General features: G+C 38.8%; 1 protein-coding gene across 5 annotated transcripts in view; it reads right to left on the reverse strand.

Annotated features, from left to right (window-relative positions):
• gbf1 (golgi brefeldin A resistant guanine nucleotide exchange factor 1) overlaps positions 1-10,064 on the reverse strand; it is a 94,896-nt gene extending 84,832 nt beyond the window's left edge. For 3 of the 5 annotated variants that reach the window (XM_067609287.1, XM_067609286.1, XM_067609285.1), the window contains exons 1-3: positions 9,765-10,064; positions 5,364-5,467; positions 3,432-3,498 (exon numbers count right to left, since the gene is read on the reverse strand). In XM_067609287.1, coding sequence (XP_067465388.1) covers positions 3,432-3,498; positions 5,364-5,459 — 163 coding nt within the window. In that variant the 5' untranslated portion in view covers positions 5,460-5,467; positions 9,765-10,064. Of the gene's footprint in view, positions 1-3,431; positions 3,499-5,363; positions 5,468-9,463; positions 9,498-9,764 lie in introns of all 5 variants that reach the window. The other 2 variants (XM_067609284.1, XM_067609282.1) reach the window with 2 other exon arrangements.
• Positions 10,065-16,330: the final 6,266 nt, after the last annotated feature.

Genomic DNA, 16,330 nt, shown 5'->3' on the forward strand with positions numbered 1-16,330 from the left:
TAACCTTTGTTTTTTCAATATGCATGACGATGAAAGCCTTGCTAGTGATGCTGATCTATCAACTGTTTTGCACATGAAGTCTTTTCCTGCAATCTGCAGCAAAAGATAAATAAACTGAAATTGTAAATTGCCTCCAAGCTTGAGAAAAAAAAAAGGGAGAAAAAAAGAGATTTTATGTTTTTTGGACCATATCACCCAGCCCTAGTTCATGGTAATGTTTTCCATCAACCCCAAAGTAAAGCACTAATAGGCCCATTTGACCGCTTCCCAGACAATGCTTAAACACTGTATCGCCGCTTATGTTGCACTGTTGCACATCTCACTAACACCCAGTATCCATCTGGAAAATGAATAAAAAGCCTTAATTTGCCATGCTGCCATGCTTATATTAAAAAACACTGGTCTTTAGGTTTAAAACCAAAGGACTTTTATAGGACAGAAACTCACATAATTTCTGCAAGCAAGTACACATTTAAAGACAGATGCTGGCCACAAAGCTGTGGAAAGCACTCAATTATATGGGTCTAATGAGGTTAGGGATGGACATTAGGTATCAGGCTCAATCCAAACCATCCCGTTTTAATCGGATGATAGGCTCCTGCTTCCTGGGTCTGATTTGCCTGGCTGACTAAGCAAGGTGGAGCTGAGGCATCTCAACACATGGTCCATTACTGACCCAGCTTCTGCAACTGTGCTTTCATTGTTCGGGAGTCCAGAGAGAACTTTACATTTTCCAGGAGTTGGAGGAAACTTTTTTCTCCTTCCTTTCAGAAAAGAGAGACAACACTTCCTTTCCCAGAACAATTTATCTCTCTGCTTGACAAGACTCCCTGCTATATTTACCCAACTAAAATTGCAGATGATATACTTCCAGCTGCACTACTCTCCAGCTCTATGGCACATGGTGCTGTCAATCACGCTGGCTAGAACAGAACAGAAACCCTCAGCCAGAGAGAGAGAGAGAGAGAGAGAGAGAGCAACAGAGATGGAGAGAAAGAAAGAAAGAAAATAAGAGAAGAGAGACAGAGAGGGGCTGAGAAATCTTGTGGGGACTAATTCATATTTCCTTTGCTGGTTGGCTTTTGTTGTTAGAGGGAGCGGAGATACACACTAGAGTGAATGGAATTACTGGGCTTTCATTAAGCAGACAGCTGGGCCGCTGCGAAGCCTCAGAGCAGCAGCACAACACAGCCCACCCGCAAGATTTCCTACCAAAATATTGCTGTGTTTCTGTATGAAAGACAGAGGCAGAGAGATCTAATAGGTTGTTATGCTGCTGCAAAAACATAAATTGATCAGTATGTCAAGCACAGAATTCAGCTCTACTGTGGTTATTTGATCTCCATTTTGACTCTCATCAGAGTAAGGATGAAACATTTGAGAGGCCGGGTGCACATGGGATTTGGGCTTAAGGATGCAACAAGGCCTTCAAACATCCTTGACATGGACTCATTACTTCATGCAAATGTTCAAAAAAAGATGAAAAAAATATTTCAGTTTTTTATTTGACTTCCATTCAAGTTGAACACAATAGCTGTGGTGAAATCAGTCTAAGTGACAGTAACAGAGGAATATAGGCTTTTGATGATTTGCAGACAGAAAAGAAAGGGTTATAGAGAGAGGAAAAGGAAAGAGGAGGGTTAACCAGAGTGGTGGATTCCTCGACCAGAAGCGCCTGTCCATCTTACAGTGGCAGAGGCATTCCCTGGAGGGAGGCAGCAATGGTGGGGGCTCAGGCTGCGCAGCTCCATGTGTTGAATCTTTCCCATTGCTTACAACTGGAGCTGTAGGGCTGTAGGAGCTGCCAGGACTCTCATTGCAAAGGCATGACAACATGCAGGATTGTCCTCAGAGCCAGCTTGATTCTCTCAGTAGGGGGGGTAGGGGGGGGGGCTGCCAGACAGCACCACTGCATCTCCACACTTAGACTCACAAATAATCAGTCACCACATGTAGTGCTAGTGTGATTAGACTAGGAGAAAAGCCTTGTTCAAACTTAACGTGTAAGCCCTGCACAGAGATGCCAGTAAGGGTATGCACTTGTTTGGATGCCGAGAATGTGTCACTAATACACAGTGCAGACAGGAGTTCAGGCTTTAATAGTTAATAACAAACAGAATATCTATGTGCAGGTACCAAAACAACACAATGTTGATGCTCTTTTTCCTGAAAGGCTGTCCTACAATAGGCTAAGTCACATCAAACTTTTAGAACATGCCACTTAATGCCTATAGTTTTGAAGCAGCCACTGAAAACACTTGGCACATTTGTTGAAGCTTCCTGTGTACGAGGGCTGCCTCCCTAAATGTTCTTCATCTGTTGAGGAGCCCCTGGTTTGAATCTCATTTTGTCTATAAAAGCATCAGGACTTTTTTTTCACTCTATACAGAGAGACACAGGATAACAGCATTGCAGGCTACAAAGTTTTACATACAGTCATCTGAAAATGACCTACCTGCAAACTTTACTGTGATGGAAGTAGAGAGAAGGGTGATGGAGAAGGGGGGCAGAGAGTTTTTACTCGCCCCGCTACTCACTTCCTCTACTGCGGTCCAATGTGATATTACTCTATCATTAAGAAGCATCCATTTTATTTATTTACAGTCTTTCAGGTAGGAAAACATGAGACTTTGATATGTAGGCTGTTATACTTGGCCACATGTTATAACAGGCCATTTCACATTAGTCTAGGTAAGGTATACTGATAAAAATGCATCAGTAATAATGTTGAGTATTCTTAATATTTAAAACATTCATCCAAATTGGCAAATTAGTCAACTTTAAATACTCTAATTCAACCCTTTTCATGTAGGGAGACACTTGCACTGTACATAACATTTGCCTCCACATAACATTTAACTTCATTGTCTTCTCATAATAAGGACAATTTTACAGAAGATCGACAAACAGCATTACCGGGACACCTTGGGACTTTTTAAAATGATCAAACGGAGAAAATCTCTTACGCCGTAAGATGTTGAGAAATAATATTGACAAGTGTGAAAGGCCAAGATGTTTCTCAGTGGAAATCTACTGAGCACACCTGATTAAATATCACCTTACTGTTGAGACAAAAAAGGGGAAAAGGCAATGCGAGTATACTCAAATTCACAGTCCTAATTCCCTGAGGTTTATTCAAGTAATGTATTAACACAACAACAATTGGAGGACATAAAAAAAAACTTAGTGAAGGGTAGCTTCCACTGTGCGATCTTTCCTGAACATTGGCAGAATCAGACGTGAAGTTTTTCTGCAGATTTGGGGTGTTTTCACTCCTAACCTGCTTTGTGCAATTCAGACAAACTCTGGTGAATTGTGTGGTTTGTTTATGGTGATATGACAGTTGTAAGTCAAACATCTTGACCTGAACTGTTACTGATACCATCACCTTCCGCCCAACCTACAGTATACCACCACAGCACCCCACATACCTTTTATGTTGTTGAGTATTTCCTTGAGGTGGCCAAAGCTGTTCAGTAGTGGGTCTTGTTCTTCATCCTGGGTAGAGCAAAAAACATGATCAGAAATCATGGAAGCATAGGAGAATTTGCTATTTAGGGTGTTCAGGATGCTCAATCAGGGTGTATTCAGTTAAATGTGTGCTACGAAATCAACTTTTTCTTGTAATAAGTACAGTACTTAGTATCTTCTAGACAAAAACAGTAATGAGCGATTTAGCAAATGTATATATCTATCTAAATGTATCTTTTATGTATCTACAGTATATCTATGTATAGGCCTGTCACGATAATTACATTATAGACTTATCATATGATATATGGACATGACCTTGATCATTTTTGCTGACCTTGATATTGCCCATTGTGTTTACATGCATGGTTTTTTACATGAGATTGCCACCAGGTGTGTAGCGAGTGTACGGTCAAGACAGAGCGAGAGACAGAGCGAGAGACAGAGAGAGAGCGGGTGTGTGACAGTGACACTGGTGCTGGCGACCGGAGCAGCAGCAGAGAGTATGAAGTTAGCAGTATAGCGGAGAACGTAGTGGTGCAGTGTGTGTACAGTCTAGGGTATTTGTCAGTGAATAAACGCTACAACTCCTCAAGACCCAAGCCAAGTTCCTGTGTCTTCCCTGCCATCTGCTGATTAAAGTGAAGGGGGTTAGCCAAGAAGTTAGTGACAATGGGTTAGCCTAACCTGACCAGGCTCACTTAAGGTGGTCTGACCTTTAAGGTGGACCTCAGGTGGATCTCAGCCGTTCCTAAACAGAGAACGGAGAAATGTCTGGCTGCTGAGTCTCTCTCAAGTTTTGCTGCTGTGATGGTCATAAAGTTGTTTTTGTTTTCTTTTTTAAGACCAACAGAAACAGACTTATGTCCTATGAACTATTTAACTCATAAAATCCCTTTTTTGTGAGCATCACACTCGCCTCAATAAATAAAAACAGTTCCTGACATTTCTAGAAACCCAAAACTCTCCCAAAACTCTTCACTCCCACTAGTGAACACATGCTGGGGGTGTGTAGGTTATGTTTGTAGGCTGCAGGTATGGTGAAGTGAATAAAGTGAAGCTAGGGAGCACCTCCCAAATAGGTAAGTATGGTGTTTAAACCAGTGTTACCATGTTAACTGCAACTATGGCATAAAATGGTCTTAAAATGCCAATAATATCGTTTATCGCAATTATTTCTGGGACAATATATCGTCCAACAAAAGTAGTTATGGTGACAGGCCTCTTTGCATCCAAAGAAGTGCCCAACATGTTGACACTTGAGAGACATGACACTGTGTTTGTTATCCTGCTGTTTATGAAATCAGTCCCTGATTAGATGGTTGAAATGAAGCCTGGACTGAGAACCTCTGTGTGAGAGTCATGATTTTATATCCAACTATTCTAGAAGATACAATTACCTGTTATTAACAACAGAGGTCAGAGACCTGCTTGTGACCAAAAAGTTTCAAGTTTCAAAAGTAAGATAAATAAATCAGCCACTATTGTGGACATTATATAAAAATATGATCATTCCCATCAGAAAATCACAGTGACTTCTCATTCAGGATGTTGCTGGGGATGTAGTTTGCCCAATTAACCTGCAAGTTAAGGCTTACCCTATATACACTAGAGGTCAGTTCTTAATGTGTCCAAAACTTTGGACATTTTCCTTCTGCAATGATGATAATGCAAAAGCTGTTAGAGCTGATCCACTCACCAATGCAATGGGACCCTAAATGATTAGACTGAATTGATTAGATTGGCCCTACTTGGGTCAAGTTTCGGATACCAGAAATTGAGTTGACCAGTGTGGAGCTCTATGAAAAACCTCCGTTTTTTTTTTTACATCTTTACTAAATCTAACCTTAATGCAGTTCTAATAAAAAATATAGTTGTTCTTTTTAACTTGCCAGTGGAGTGTGGGTGTTCCATCTGGAGTTCCTCTTGATAGCCCCGACAACAGTACCAATTTCACCCTGGACGATGTAGATATTCTTGTCCACCATGCTGCTTTCTGACAGAAAAAGGAAAGAAGAGATGGTTGATTTTGGCAGAGACACAATCTATAGCTGGGCAAAAATTCAACATTATCACTACTAGTCCCTTTACATAACTGTACTGTAACTCTAATATCATGATTCAAAGTAGTCACATCTAACTGAATGATAATAAGAGACATCATTACAATTTGCCTTCCCAAAAAGTAGAAAACACTTAAAAGTATTGGACTCAAAGGGAAAAACATGAGATCAATCTGTTAGCATGTGATTTTGAATACTTTCATTATTATCTGGCCTTTGTGGACAATGTTGCAAATCAACAAGCAGGACTGCTTAATGCCACTTTCAGATTAACAGGATTTTGGGAATGATATAATGAAGTACCTTGATTGGTGAGGTATTAAGGATGGAAGTGTGCAGCCAGTGTGTGAGTAGAGCTATAGTAATTACTAGTCAATTAATTGATTAGTCGATGGTCATGAAATTAATAACAACTGTTTTGATAATCGATTAATCATTTCAGTCATTTTTTATGAAAAATTGCCAGTTGCAGCTTCTCAAATGAAGCTTTTCTGTGTCATATATGACAGTAAACTGAATATCTTGGACTGTTGATCGGGCAAAACAAGACATGTGAATGCATCTCTTTGAGTTGTGGGGAATTAAGAGTCATTTTTTCACAATTATCTGACATTTAATAGACCAAACAATTAATTGGTTCATTGATAAAATAATCAGTTGATTAATTGATCATGAAAATAATTTAGTTGCAGCCTTATATATAAGTACATACAGTAACAAATGCACCACAGACCACATAACCATCAATAAAAAACTGTGAAACTGCTTGTTGGACTGCAGGAATTTTAAGTGATGGATAAACAATCTTTTGACTAAATAAATCCAATAAACAAATCTGATATTCTGCAAAAAGTATCTGAAAATTGAGTAGCCAAGCTTAAAGTCAAACTAAGAGCTCTCAGCCTCAAATGAATAGAATCTACGAAGCGGACAGAAAATTTCCATGTCCACCTAGACAATGCCTGAAACCAATATGGATAACCAAACAGAATCAAAATGGCATGGTGTTCATATTTGAGAAGCACGGGATATCAAAATTGTTGGATTAACCTTTTTTCTTGTGCCATGGAAGCCATGTGAGATAATACGCTTACTTTACAGGGAGATACAGTATATGAGTATAGAGATTGGGTGGCTGAGGCCACGTTCTTTTAAATTCATGGTAAGCAGCCTATTCAAAACACTAAGAGGATGAAGTTATGATAGGGGAAGGCTAAGATGTTGAGACAGAATGATAGCCAGCCATATCACAGCTGATAAGACTGTCATATATCATTGATGTTGAGTGTCTGTTGATACAAAGTCCTCATCTAATGATTTCCAACATCATAGAGCTGAACAGTGCACACAGCAGGTATTCAGTTTAGGTAAAAAATGTTTGACAGCTCAATAACTATGCATTAAGACATAACTGCCTACATCACAGCTTTACTTCAGTGGATTCTGATTGAAACATCATTAACTACAATCTGTAACAGACATTGTTCATGTGACATTCAAACAAAGCAATAATGCTTCAGTGTTTCCCCTAGGTTGACTGTTTTGGCCTGGCGGGGGGGAGGGTGCACTGAGCAAAAGTCGGGAGACTCAGCAGCCACATATTTCTCTGTTAGCATCGTCAGGTTAGACTAGTTTCTCAGGCAACGACACAAACATTAACTCACGTTTCGGAACAGCGCTGCACAGAGGCTCCCAAACGCTATTGATTTCTGAATGAATGGATATTTGCCGTTATTTTTGGCAGTAATAAAATATTTTTTTGGCCTGGCGGGGGTTCTTGTTGCACTATGCTGCACTATTACAGGGGTAACACCGAATGCTTGCTCATTTCATTTGGCCCACAAGAACAAACCCAGTGTAACTGACCACTGTCTCACTAGGCTACTTTGTTGAGCAACAACAAGTGAATTGGTGCTACAGGTTGTTCTGTGGGATGATAGACTATTGTGTTGTCTGGCTGTATACCAAACCAGTCCCTGCTCACTACCACTTCAGAATGAAATGTATAAGAGGGTGTCAACAAATAGGTCAACTTTGGGACACACTTGCATCTCTCCTTTAAAGCAAGGAAACATCCATCACCATGGATACTTACACCTTACGCTATCAGCTGTTTGATTGATATCGTGTACTGTTTACTTGTAAAATGCATAATGTCCCTAAAATAATCAACATGTGCTATAAAATCAATGAATCAGTATGAATGTAGTTGGGGCAAAGCGAGGGAAATCAATTTTTATGATGTTCCTTCATTCTCCGTCATCCGCACTTGTGGTTAGATAATGATACTGTGCACATCCACTCCACACTATCTGGATTGGGAGTTTATAGGTGAAAGGTTGAAGGGGCCAGAACCCAAGACTCAGGAGCAGACAGTAGTCAGGAGGATTCATTTCATGAAGCACAGCCATCTCAGCATGATGTTTAGTTATTTGTTTGACGAGAATTTAGAATACTAGAGGCCAGTTCTCACAATTTGGGACCAGATGAGCAGACCTACAGGTTTACACCTTCCACTGATTCTTTTGGTGATTTAAATATTCTGTCAATATAAACCTCTTAAATGAGGTGTAAGTGGGGCACAGTTTTCATCCGTACTCCATTGTCTTAACACTTCAAAGAGCGCTGAATGTCATTTAGCGCTAGATTTATACTTTATGCAAGAGGTTAAAAGCAGTGGACACCTGTGGATAGCACCACCACAACACTAGACAGATAACCCAAAATTACAAAGTTGTCTCAGGTCTATCTGTACACTAAGCTCTTCTAAATGAATGCCTTCACCCTATAAGCAAATTTTCACATTCTGTCATTTTAAAAAAATTCTACTCTTAATATTAAATTCCATGTTCACATGTCCTCTGAGATCACTGTAGTGCCTTAAAGGACAGGTTCACAATTTTTCAAGTGTGTCTTGAAACAGCAGTCAGGTGTCCATATGACCAATGAAAGAGGTTTTCATTGCTGTAATCATTCCTCCTGTTCATACTGGATATTAAAGATCTCCTTCACATGTGCTTTCAATGTAAGTGATGGAAAAATCCACAGTGTGTCCACACAGTCATTTAAAAGTTGATGTGAAGATTATATAAAGCTTCAGCAGTCTGAGTTAGTCATATCAAGTAGATATCTGCTGCATCTTTTTAGCATCAAATTCCCTCTTTGTGTTTCCTCAGACAGTGTTTCCCTGTTGAGCTGCGACGGAAGTATAGTAACAAAAAGAGGGACTGTGACGCTAAAAAGACTACTTCAACTTGATTTGACTCATTTGGACGCTGAAGCTTCATATTAGCTTCAGATAAAGTCTTAAATACATTTTTGCACAGAAGGAGGACTGTGGATTTTGTCCCCCATCACTTACATTGTAAGTTACATGAAACAAAACATTATGTGGGGACTATCTAATGGTCAGTATGAACGATTACAGCAAGAAAAACATGTTTCAATGTTCATTTGGGCTCCTGCCTGTTGTTTTAAGACAGACTTGGAAAACTGTGAACCTGTCCTTTAAGTTTGGATGACGTGTTGGTATGATAGGAGCTGTCTTAGTGATGCTAAAAAAGTCAGGCTCGCAATAAAGTGTATCAATCACTGTATGTAACTGAGAGGACTCAGACTTCCCCCCTTACTTTTAGACATCACTGACAGCAACCAGCTGTCACGATACTACAACATCTCTTCATGTAGCTTCACAGAAATACACTAACAGCAAACTAAACCCAAGACTCGAACAAAGTCAAACGTGAATCCAATATAGTCATAATGAAACCCCAAAACACAAGAGGTATACGTGAAACATAACACAGTAATACACAAAAGGCAAGTGACAGAAGCCAGCAGGTCGGCTGTCAGGTGAGATAGGAAGGTGCTGGCTGATTAGATTAGTTGAGTCAGTAACATCTACTCAGGCTAACAGGCTAGCCACCCACCGCAATAAGAGGCTGATAGGCAGATGACAGCCCTCTGGGACAAACAAACACACAACGAAAAGACACATGAATACAGTTTAGTTCATATATATCAATATAATGAAGTGTCTACAGATTGGTTTCATTAACTAACTTAACAGACTGATTACATGTCCAGAAGCCTGAGAGCTAACCACCTAGCTCAATTAGCTAGCGTGAACTGGCTAATGTGTCCTCACTGTTTGTCCTTTCAGACAACACGTTATTTATATGTCATTGAGTCTTTAAAGCAAAACCACCTGTCGACAAATGCACATATTACCTGTTTATGGCTTCTATTTCAAAGATGGAGTCAAGCTGTAACGTTAGTTAAGCTAGCTAGCCTAGCTCGGCAAGCTAGCAGGCTAGCCGGCCAACAGTGACTGAAGAAGACCGAAGTTCAATTCACTGCGACAAACAGACAAATTAACATTAGCGGACATTCCACTGCGTCAGAACGTGATATTTCCAAACAGCGCGTATTCATTCACTCGCCATAAAGCGCTGCATAAGTGAATAAAGTGAAGCTTCCTGCAGCTGTCAGTCTCTCAGTAAACACACTGACGTGGAAAAGCTGTGCACTACCAACCTAACTTGATGATAGAGTTTTGACTGACAGGCTTCTAAACTAATCACTTTAAACGTTATTTAAAGCTTTAAAGTACGAGTAGATATCGGACAATTAAAGTCTTAGTTGTAGTAGTGCTTGTGCTTGTTTTTCCCATTCATAGTTAATAACAGGAATTCACAAATAAGAAAATATCACATGTGTTACAATGAGATGAGGGCGGGACAAAAGCAGCAGGAGTGCAGTAAGGGTTGGTTGAGAAGTTGAAACGAAGGTTGGTTGATGACGAAAGCATCGTCTGCGTCTCCACTGACACGATTTACTGCTGATATCTCCCCTAACTTTTTATTATTTTGGAGAAATGTAATGTTTGGATTCACAGAATATTACAGGAATCTTTGTTTGCAGTTCTATTTGATTAATTTGCTCACTATTTTGACCAAATTTTATATTCACAAATCCAAATTCTTAAGCAAAAAGTCAAACTTTTCATAGATGATTGTCCATATCAAACAATACATTTCTTCAATATCTGAATGTACAAACAAAAAACTGTTAAAACTTATAACCACTGTAAGCTTTACAACTTATTTATTTAACTTTTTATTTATTTATTTATTTATTTATTATTACAACCTGATGTGGATCTTTATTTCTTGTCTATGAATAATGACATTCTCAGTTTACTATCAGAGGGTCTCAGCAGAAGATTTCTACAGTATGGGCACTGATACCATTTGTAGGGATCAATGATGGAAGACCTTTGTGCTTTTGACCAATCACAGGTTCTCAAAGTAAGGTCCAGAGGGTTTAGTGCTGCAATAAATTGGCATTTCATTTCATTTTACTCTAACTCACCAGGCATACACATGCCTACACATATGTGATATAAAAGCTAAATTATAGCCTATTTTATATAAAATATAGGCTGCATGTATGCTCTATGGGGGCTGTGGGAGAAAAGAGGGATTTGTTGTCTAAGTCTGTGCCATAATGGTGAGAACTGTGGAGACAAATGTAAGGGCCCACAGCTTGAGCGCTCATAAAGGGCGCCATAAAATTTATTACATTTAAGAGTATTGTTTGTTGTATGCAGGAGGCTGATGAATATGTCAACATTGTACATTTCATTCAACCTCCACAGTTACATAATTTTAATCTATTTATTGCACGTCACATTTATATATTTCATAAACTTAATTTCTTTGTCAACAGCACAGTCTATATTTCTTCTGTACACTCAGTTTTTATGTCTCATTTCACAACTGTTATTATTCCATTCTGTAAATAGATTTAATTTTATTATTTTTGTTTATTTCCTTATTTATTATTATCTTACTTTTGTTCTATTTTCATTCTTTATTCTTCTATGTTGCATTTGTGGGAGCAAACACCAAGACACATACTTGCACACTACTTGGCTAATATGACAGATTCCAATTCTGATTGTGATTCTGAATACAGTTAAATTTAGAACCATCTCTACACAGATTACTATCAAAAAATTTTTTTAAAAATTGTGATTTGGTAGCATAACCATACAATATTAGATTCTGAATCATGTTTGGGTTGGAGCCACCCCACAAATCATTTAACAAACATTAACCTTGCCACCACATGATGATACTACATATACACTGTGGTTGGTGAAAAAAATTACCTCGCTATATCAAATGACCCTTAAATTTAAAATAATTATTATTTGACTATGATACCGGAGGGAAACATGAACACATCCCCTGCTGTGTTGAGAGGGGGACTTCACCCATTCTTGTACTGGCCCTTTTGCTGTGCAGCATGGAGAAGATAGCAGAGGATTTTCCTATCTTCCATGGATTGCATAGCTGGGATGAGTTGCTAGCAACATATGGATGGCTCCAGGCTCATGTCTAATGGTTGGTCAGGCTCCATTACTCTTGTCACAAAGACATTTGACCGGTTGGTCATCTCTAACGTCTTGCTCCCAAATAAACCATAACTCCATTATAACATGCATCATGTAAATACAGGTGACAGACCAAGGAGCTAGAGATAGATGGTACCAGTGCACATCCAGTGAATGGAGATAGAGGTTGGTTGGTCATACAAATACCAGGATATTCACCTCAACAGCAAACAGGACTAGAGAGTCCAGAAAAACCTTGACAAACTGGACCACCCGATTGTATTCCTTCAAAAGCAAGTGCAATTTTTGCATTTAATATTGGTTGTAACTTCCTCATCTGCTCACTTTATTTGTCATTATTTGTGCCTAAACATATTTTGTAATTACCATTTATGTGGTGTATATAGTACCTTTTATTTTTGTTTTTCATGCATCATGTTCAATATGTTAAATGCTTATAATGTGTATAGTATTACAGGTTTTTCAAGGTTACTTACTGTATATATACTATGCATCTGTTCTCCTGCTTCCTTTTGCTGCTGTCACACTTCAGTTTTTCTGCATGAGATTGTATGGTTTCAGGTTGTCAGATTTGGGAGCAATTTATGGGCGAGTTAACAGTTTTATGGAATATATTCAACAATTTCATATTGTGTAAGTGTGTGGATCAAGTATGTAAGCCATTTAATGTCCAGCCTGTATCAAAGGATTTTAGGTAATGTGCCAATCAAATATTAATGAATCAAAAATAAATCACAAAACACAATGTATGGTATAACTAAATAGAAAACTGTGTGTGTGTGTGTGTGTGTGTGTGTGTGTGTGTGTGTGTGTGTGTGTGTGTGTGTGTGTGTGTTTGTGTGTGTGTGTGTGTGTGTGTGTGTGTTTGCTTTATATTGGGTGGGGGCATGAGGGAGGGGTACAAAGCTTGCACAGATACAGTTCTACAATCTGTTATCTCTCTGTGCAATCAGAACACCTACACTCAAAGTATTTCTCTGTGTTTAAAGCATGTCGAATCAACTTGTGTCAGACCTCTGTTTGCTCTTTGCAAAGTGTTTGATCACCTGTGGGATTTGTAATTTCAACATTTCATCTGCAAACATACGCACGTCATTTTCTGCAGTAGCAGATACGTCTGTGCCACCGAGGCAATAACAACACTTTTCTTTGTAATGTTCTCAAAAGCAGTATTGACAGGTTGATTTATCATTGCTTTTAAAAACCAGCTTTAGCCATTAAAGGGGATGCTTTACATGTAAATCCACATTCATTCATTAACCTTCAAAGAAGCAGCATCTTTCTAAGTATTCATCTTTAATAACCATGATGTTGTGTTGCATATCCTCAGTTGATCTACCATATCCCTATCCTATCCTGGTTCAGCTGCACATGAAACAGCTGGATTTTGCTTGATTACATTTCCTTCATCCAAACTGAAAATATTTATGTAAGTGTCTTGGACACGAGTCTGTTCGTCATTAATTACGGGCACAAGAATGAGAACAGGGAGATTCCTTTCATTTTGACCATCTCATTTACCCAAAATACTTATCCTCGAGGAAGAACTCCAAAATTACACATTTTCCTGGCTCCAGTTGAGGGTTTCATGCTCAAGGAAGTGATGCCTTGGTCATATTGCCACTTTGCTTTGCCATGTATGGTGTAAATTTATAATCTGTCCTGGTGTCTGGTGAGAAGACAAAGAATCACCAGTTTGGCTTTAAGAAACATACAAACATAAGCCCAAACAAAGTAATGTGCTTTGTGTTGCAAAACAGTTGTGTCACGTTTGGCGAGTATGATCTTGTTTGAAAGATGTGCAAGTTGTAAATGGAGGCTTGTTTATCATGGCTTTTTCTAACATTTTGGGAGATATTTTTGTGCAATGCTTCAGCATTTCAGCCCGAGGGCATGCTTATAGTGATGAAAATATGTGCCAGACAAGGAATGATACATTTCTATCACTAATTTCAGATTTTGAATTTTTTTATTTTATTTATTCAGTTAGGGGTACTATCAAGTTGTATTTTGGAAAGCAGGGTCCACCAGTCTCTGCAACACGTTTCTCCATGACAAGATACAGAGTGGTGACAAATGAAATGAAATGTCTTAGTAAAGTATTGTTCCATTACTAGCCTTCAGAACAGCTTCAGTGTTCCTTGTCTTAGACTCTCCAAATGTGCAGAACTCTACTGAAGGGTTGAACTCCATTCTTCCAAAAGATATTCCCTCACTCGGTGTTTTGATGATGGTGGTGTTGAACCAACTTTTACACTTTTACATGAAAAATAATGACATAGTGGGTTGCCTCCCATTTGTTAGACCTTCACTGTCCTCATCTGCATACATAGTTCAGTATCGCCCAACTACAGAATGCTGAAAAGCAGTTTATCAGCGCTGGCATGCAGCGTCCTTTTCACAAGGCAGGTGTTACAGAAAAACAAATACACCTGCATTTGAGTTTTGGTCACTTTCATACCTAACTGACTGTGGCAGTCAGTTTAGCAAGCCTCAGAGATCTGGCATCACCAGCAAAGGTCAGTGAAAGATGACAAATGTTGTCGTTGTGTACACCAACATCATATCTCAAAGCCCACAGCTGTGTTAAGAATGTGTTAACACTCTTCAAATAAGTGTGATTCATAGCTTTCTTTCTATCAGTGTAAGTGCAAGATGATTAGCTACTCTCTCCCTACATCCCAAACCTCCACTGTCCATAAAATATAAGTCCCAGATGAATTTTGTTTTACATGGGAAATATGCCACATTTAACATTTAGCAAACATTACCACTGTAATGGCAGGTGTAAAACATTTAAATTTTTACTTATGTGTGAACTTTCCTTATTTGAAGTAACAGGAAAGAAAAGAGCCTACAGCGTGAGGCAGCACAGTGGTTGAGCTAAAGGGTAACATCAGTATGCTAACCAATGACATCATACAGTATCTTCTAAACATGCTGATGTTTAGCAAGTATTATATTTACCATTTTCACCTGCTTGTTGGCATGCTAACTTTTGCTCATCAGCTCCAAACACAAAGTACAATTAAGGCTGATGGGAATTTCTTGAGTTTTGCAGGTATTTGAATATTAAGCAAACTATGTGACACATTAAAATTTTGACCTGATGATGGTGGTAGATGAAAAGTTAAGGCTTCACCAAAGTTACTACAACTCCTCCTGAGGTGAATATGGATGTCTGTGCCACATTTTATGGCGATCCATCCAAAAGTTGTTGAGACATTTCACAAAACAACCCTCAAATGTAAACCTCATGGTGCCCTACCAAATTTTGTGCCAGTCCATCTAATAAACTCCTTCGTAGGAGTCTTGGGTTCCAATATTTAATTCCAATTGTCATATAGCTTCAGTGAATAGTGGGAACAAGTTAATATAGATTAAAAATTATATTGTCAGACAGTTTGGAATAAGATGATTTTTTCAACTTTAAAGGTTCATAAGGGGAAATATAAGGCGATAATAAAGGGATGAAGTGATCAGCCTTTGAGATTTTCTGGATTCCGGCATGACGCTATGACACACATCATACTCTAAAGATCAGACAACATCTGATCAGCGAAGCCTCACAGATGGATGGATGGATGGATGGAAAAGCCAGGGTCAATACATAAGACCCCTCTAATGTTTGGGTTTGGGTCAATGTCACATCTGCAGAAATATAAAGATAAAATGTGTCAAAGTCAAAATGTAACTATGACTGACTGATTCATTTTGAGAATGAATGGATGTGTAGTCATGTATTCTTCCACTTATTGTCAATTTCACAACTTTTAAATTTGTAAGGAATTTGGAACATTTAACCTTTGAACGTCAATAAACTATGTGGTCAAAATGGATGATTGATCATATGTGGGAGTGATGGGTGATAAATCCCCTTCATTGTAAGAATGTATAGTGTAGCCACTTCTTCATCTGCTTAGGTCATTCCTTCTCAGGAGGCTCTGAAATAATGCAACAAGAAGGCCCTCTTTTTGTGTGTGTGTGTGTGTGTGTGTGTGTGTGTGTGTGTGAGTTTGGGGGGTGGGGGGCAAACTTTAGTTGGCCTTGTAATATATGTGTATTTTATGTATTTTATGTGTATGTATTATATTTTGGATTTGACACTTGAAACACATTCCTAAATAAGTTTTATTAAAGTTTCGCCTCCCTACAGATGTGAGACTCATTGTAGCATCTTTTAGCCCCCACTATGAACATGGTGGCCAAATCAGCTGAACAAGTCTGGCACACGGCAGCCCCCCATCAGAGCATTCATGGGTGATGTCACCATCATGGCAACAACATCAGATGGATATTGCAAGGTCAAGGATGAGTTTCAAACCCACCAAATCAAATTCCATGATGTTAAAGAAGGGGAAAGTGGTGGACCAAG

This window comes from Thunnus thynnus, chromosome 14 (assembly GCF_963924715.1).
Source record: "Thunnus thynnus chromosome 14, fThuThy2.1, whole genome shotgun sequence".
NCBI classification, from domain to species: domain Eukaryota; kingdom Metazoa; phylum Chordata; class Actinopteri; order Scombriformes; family Scombridae; genus Thunnus; species Thunnus thynnus.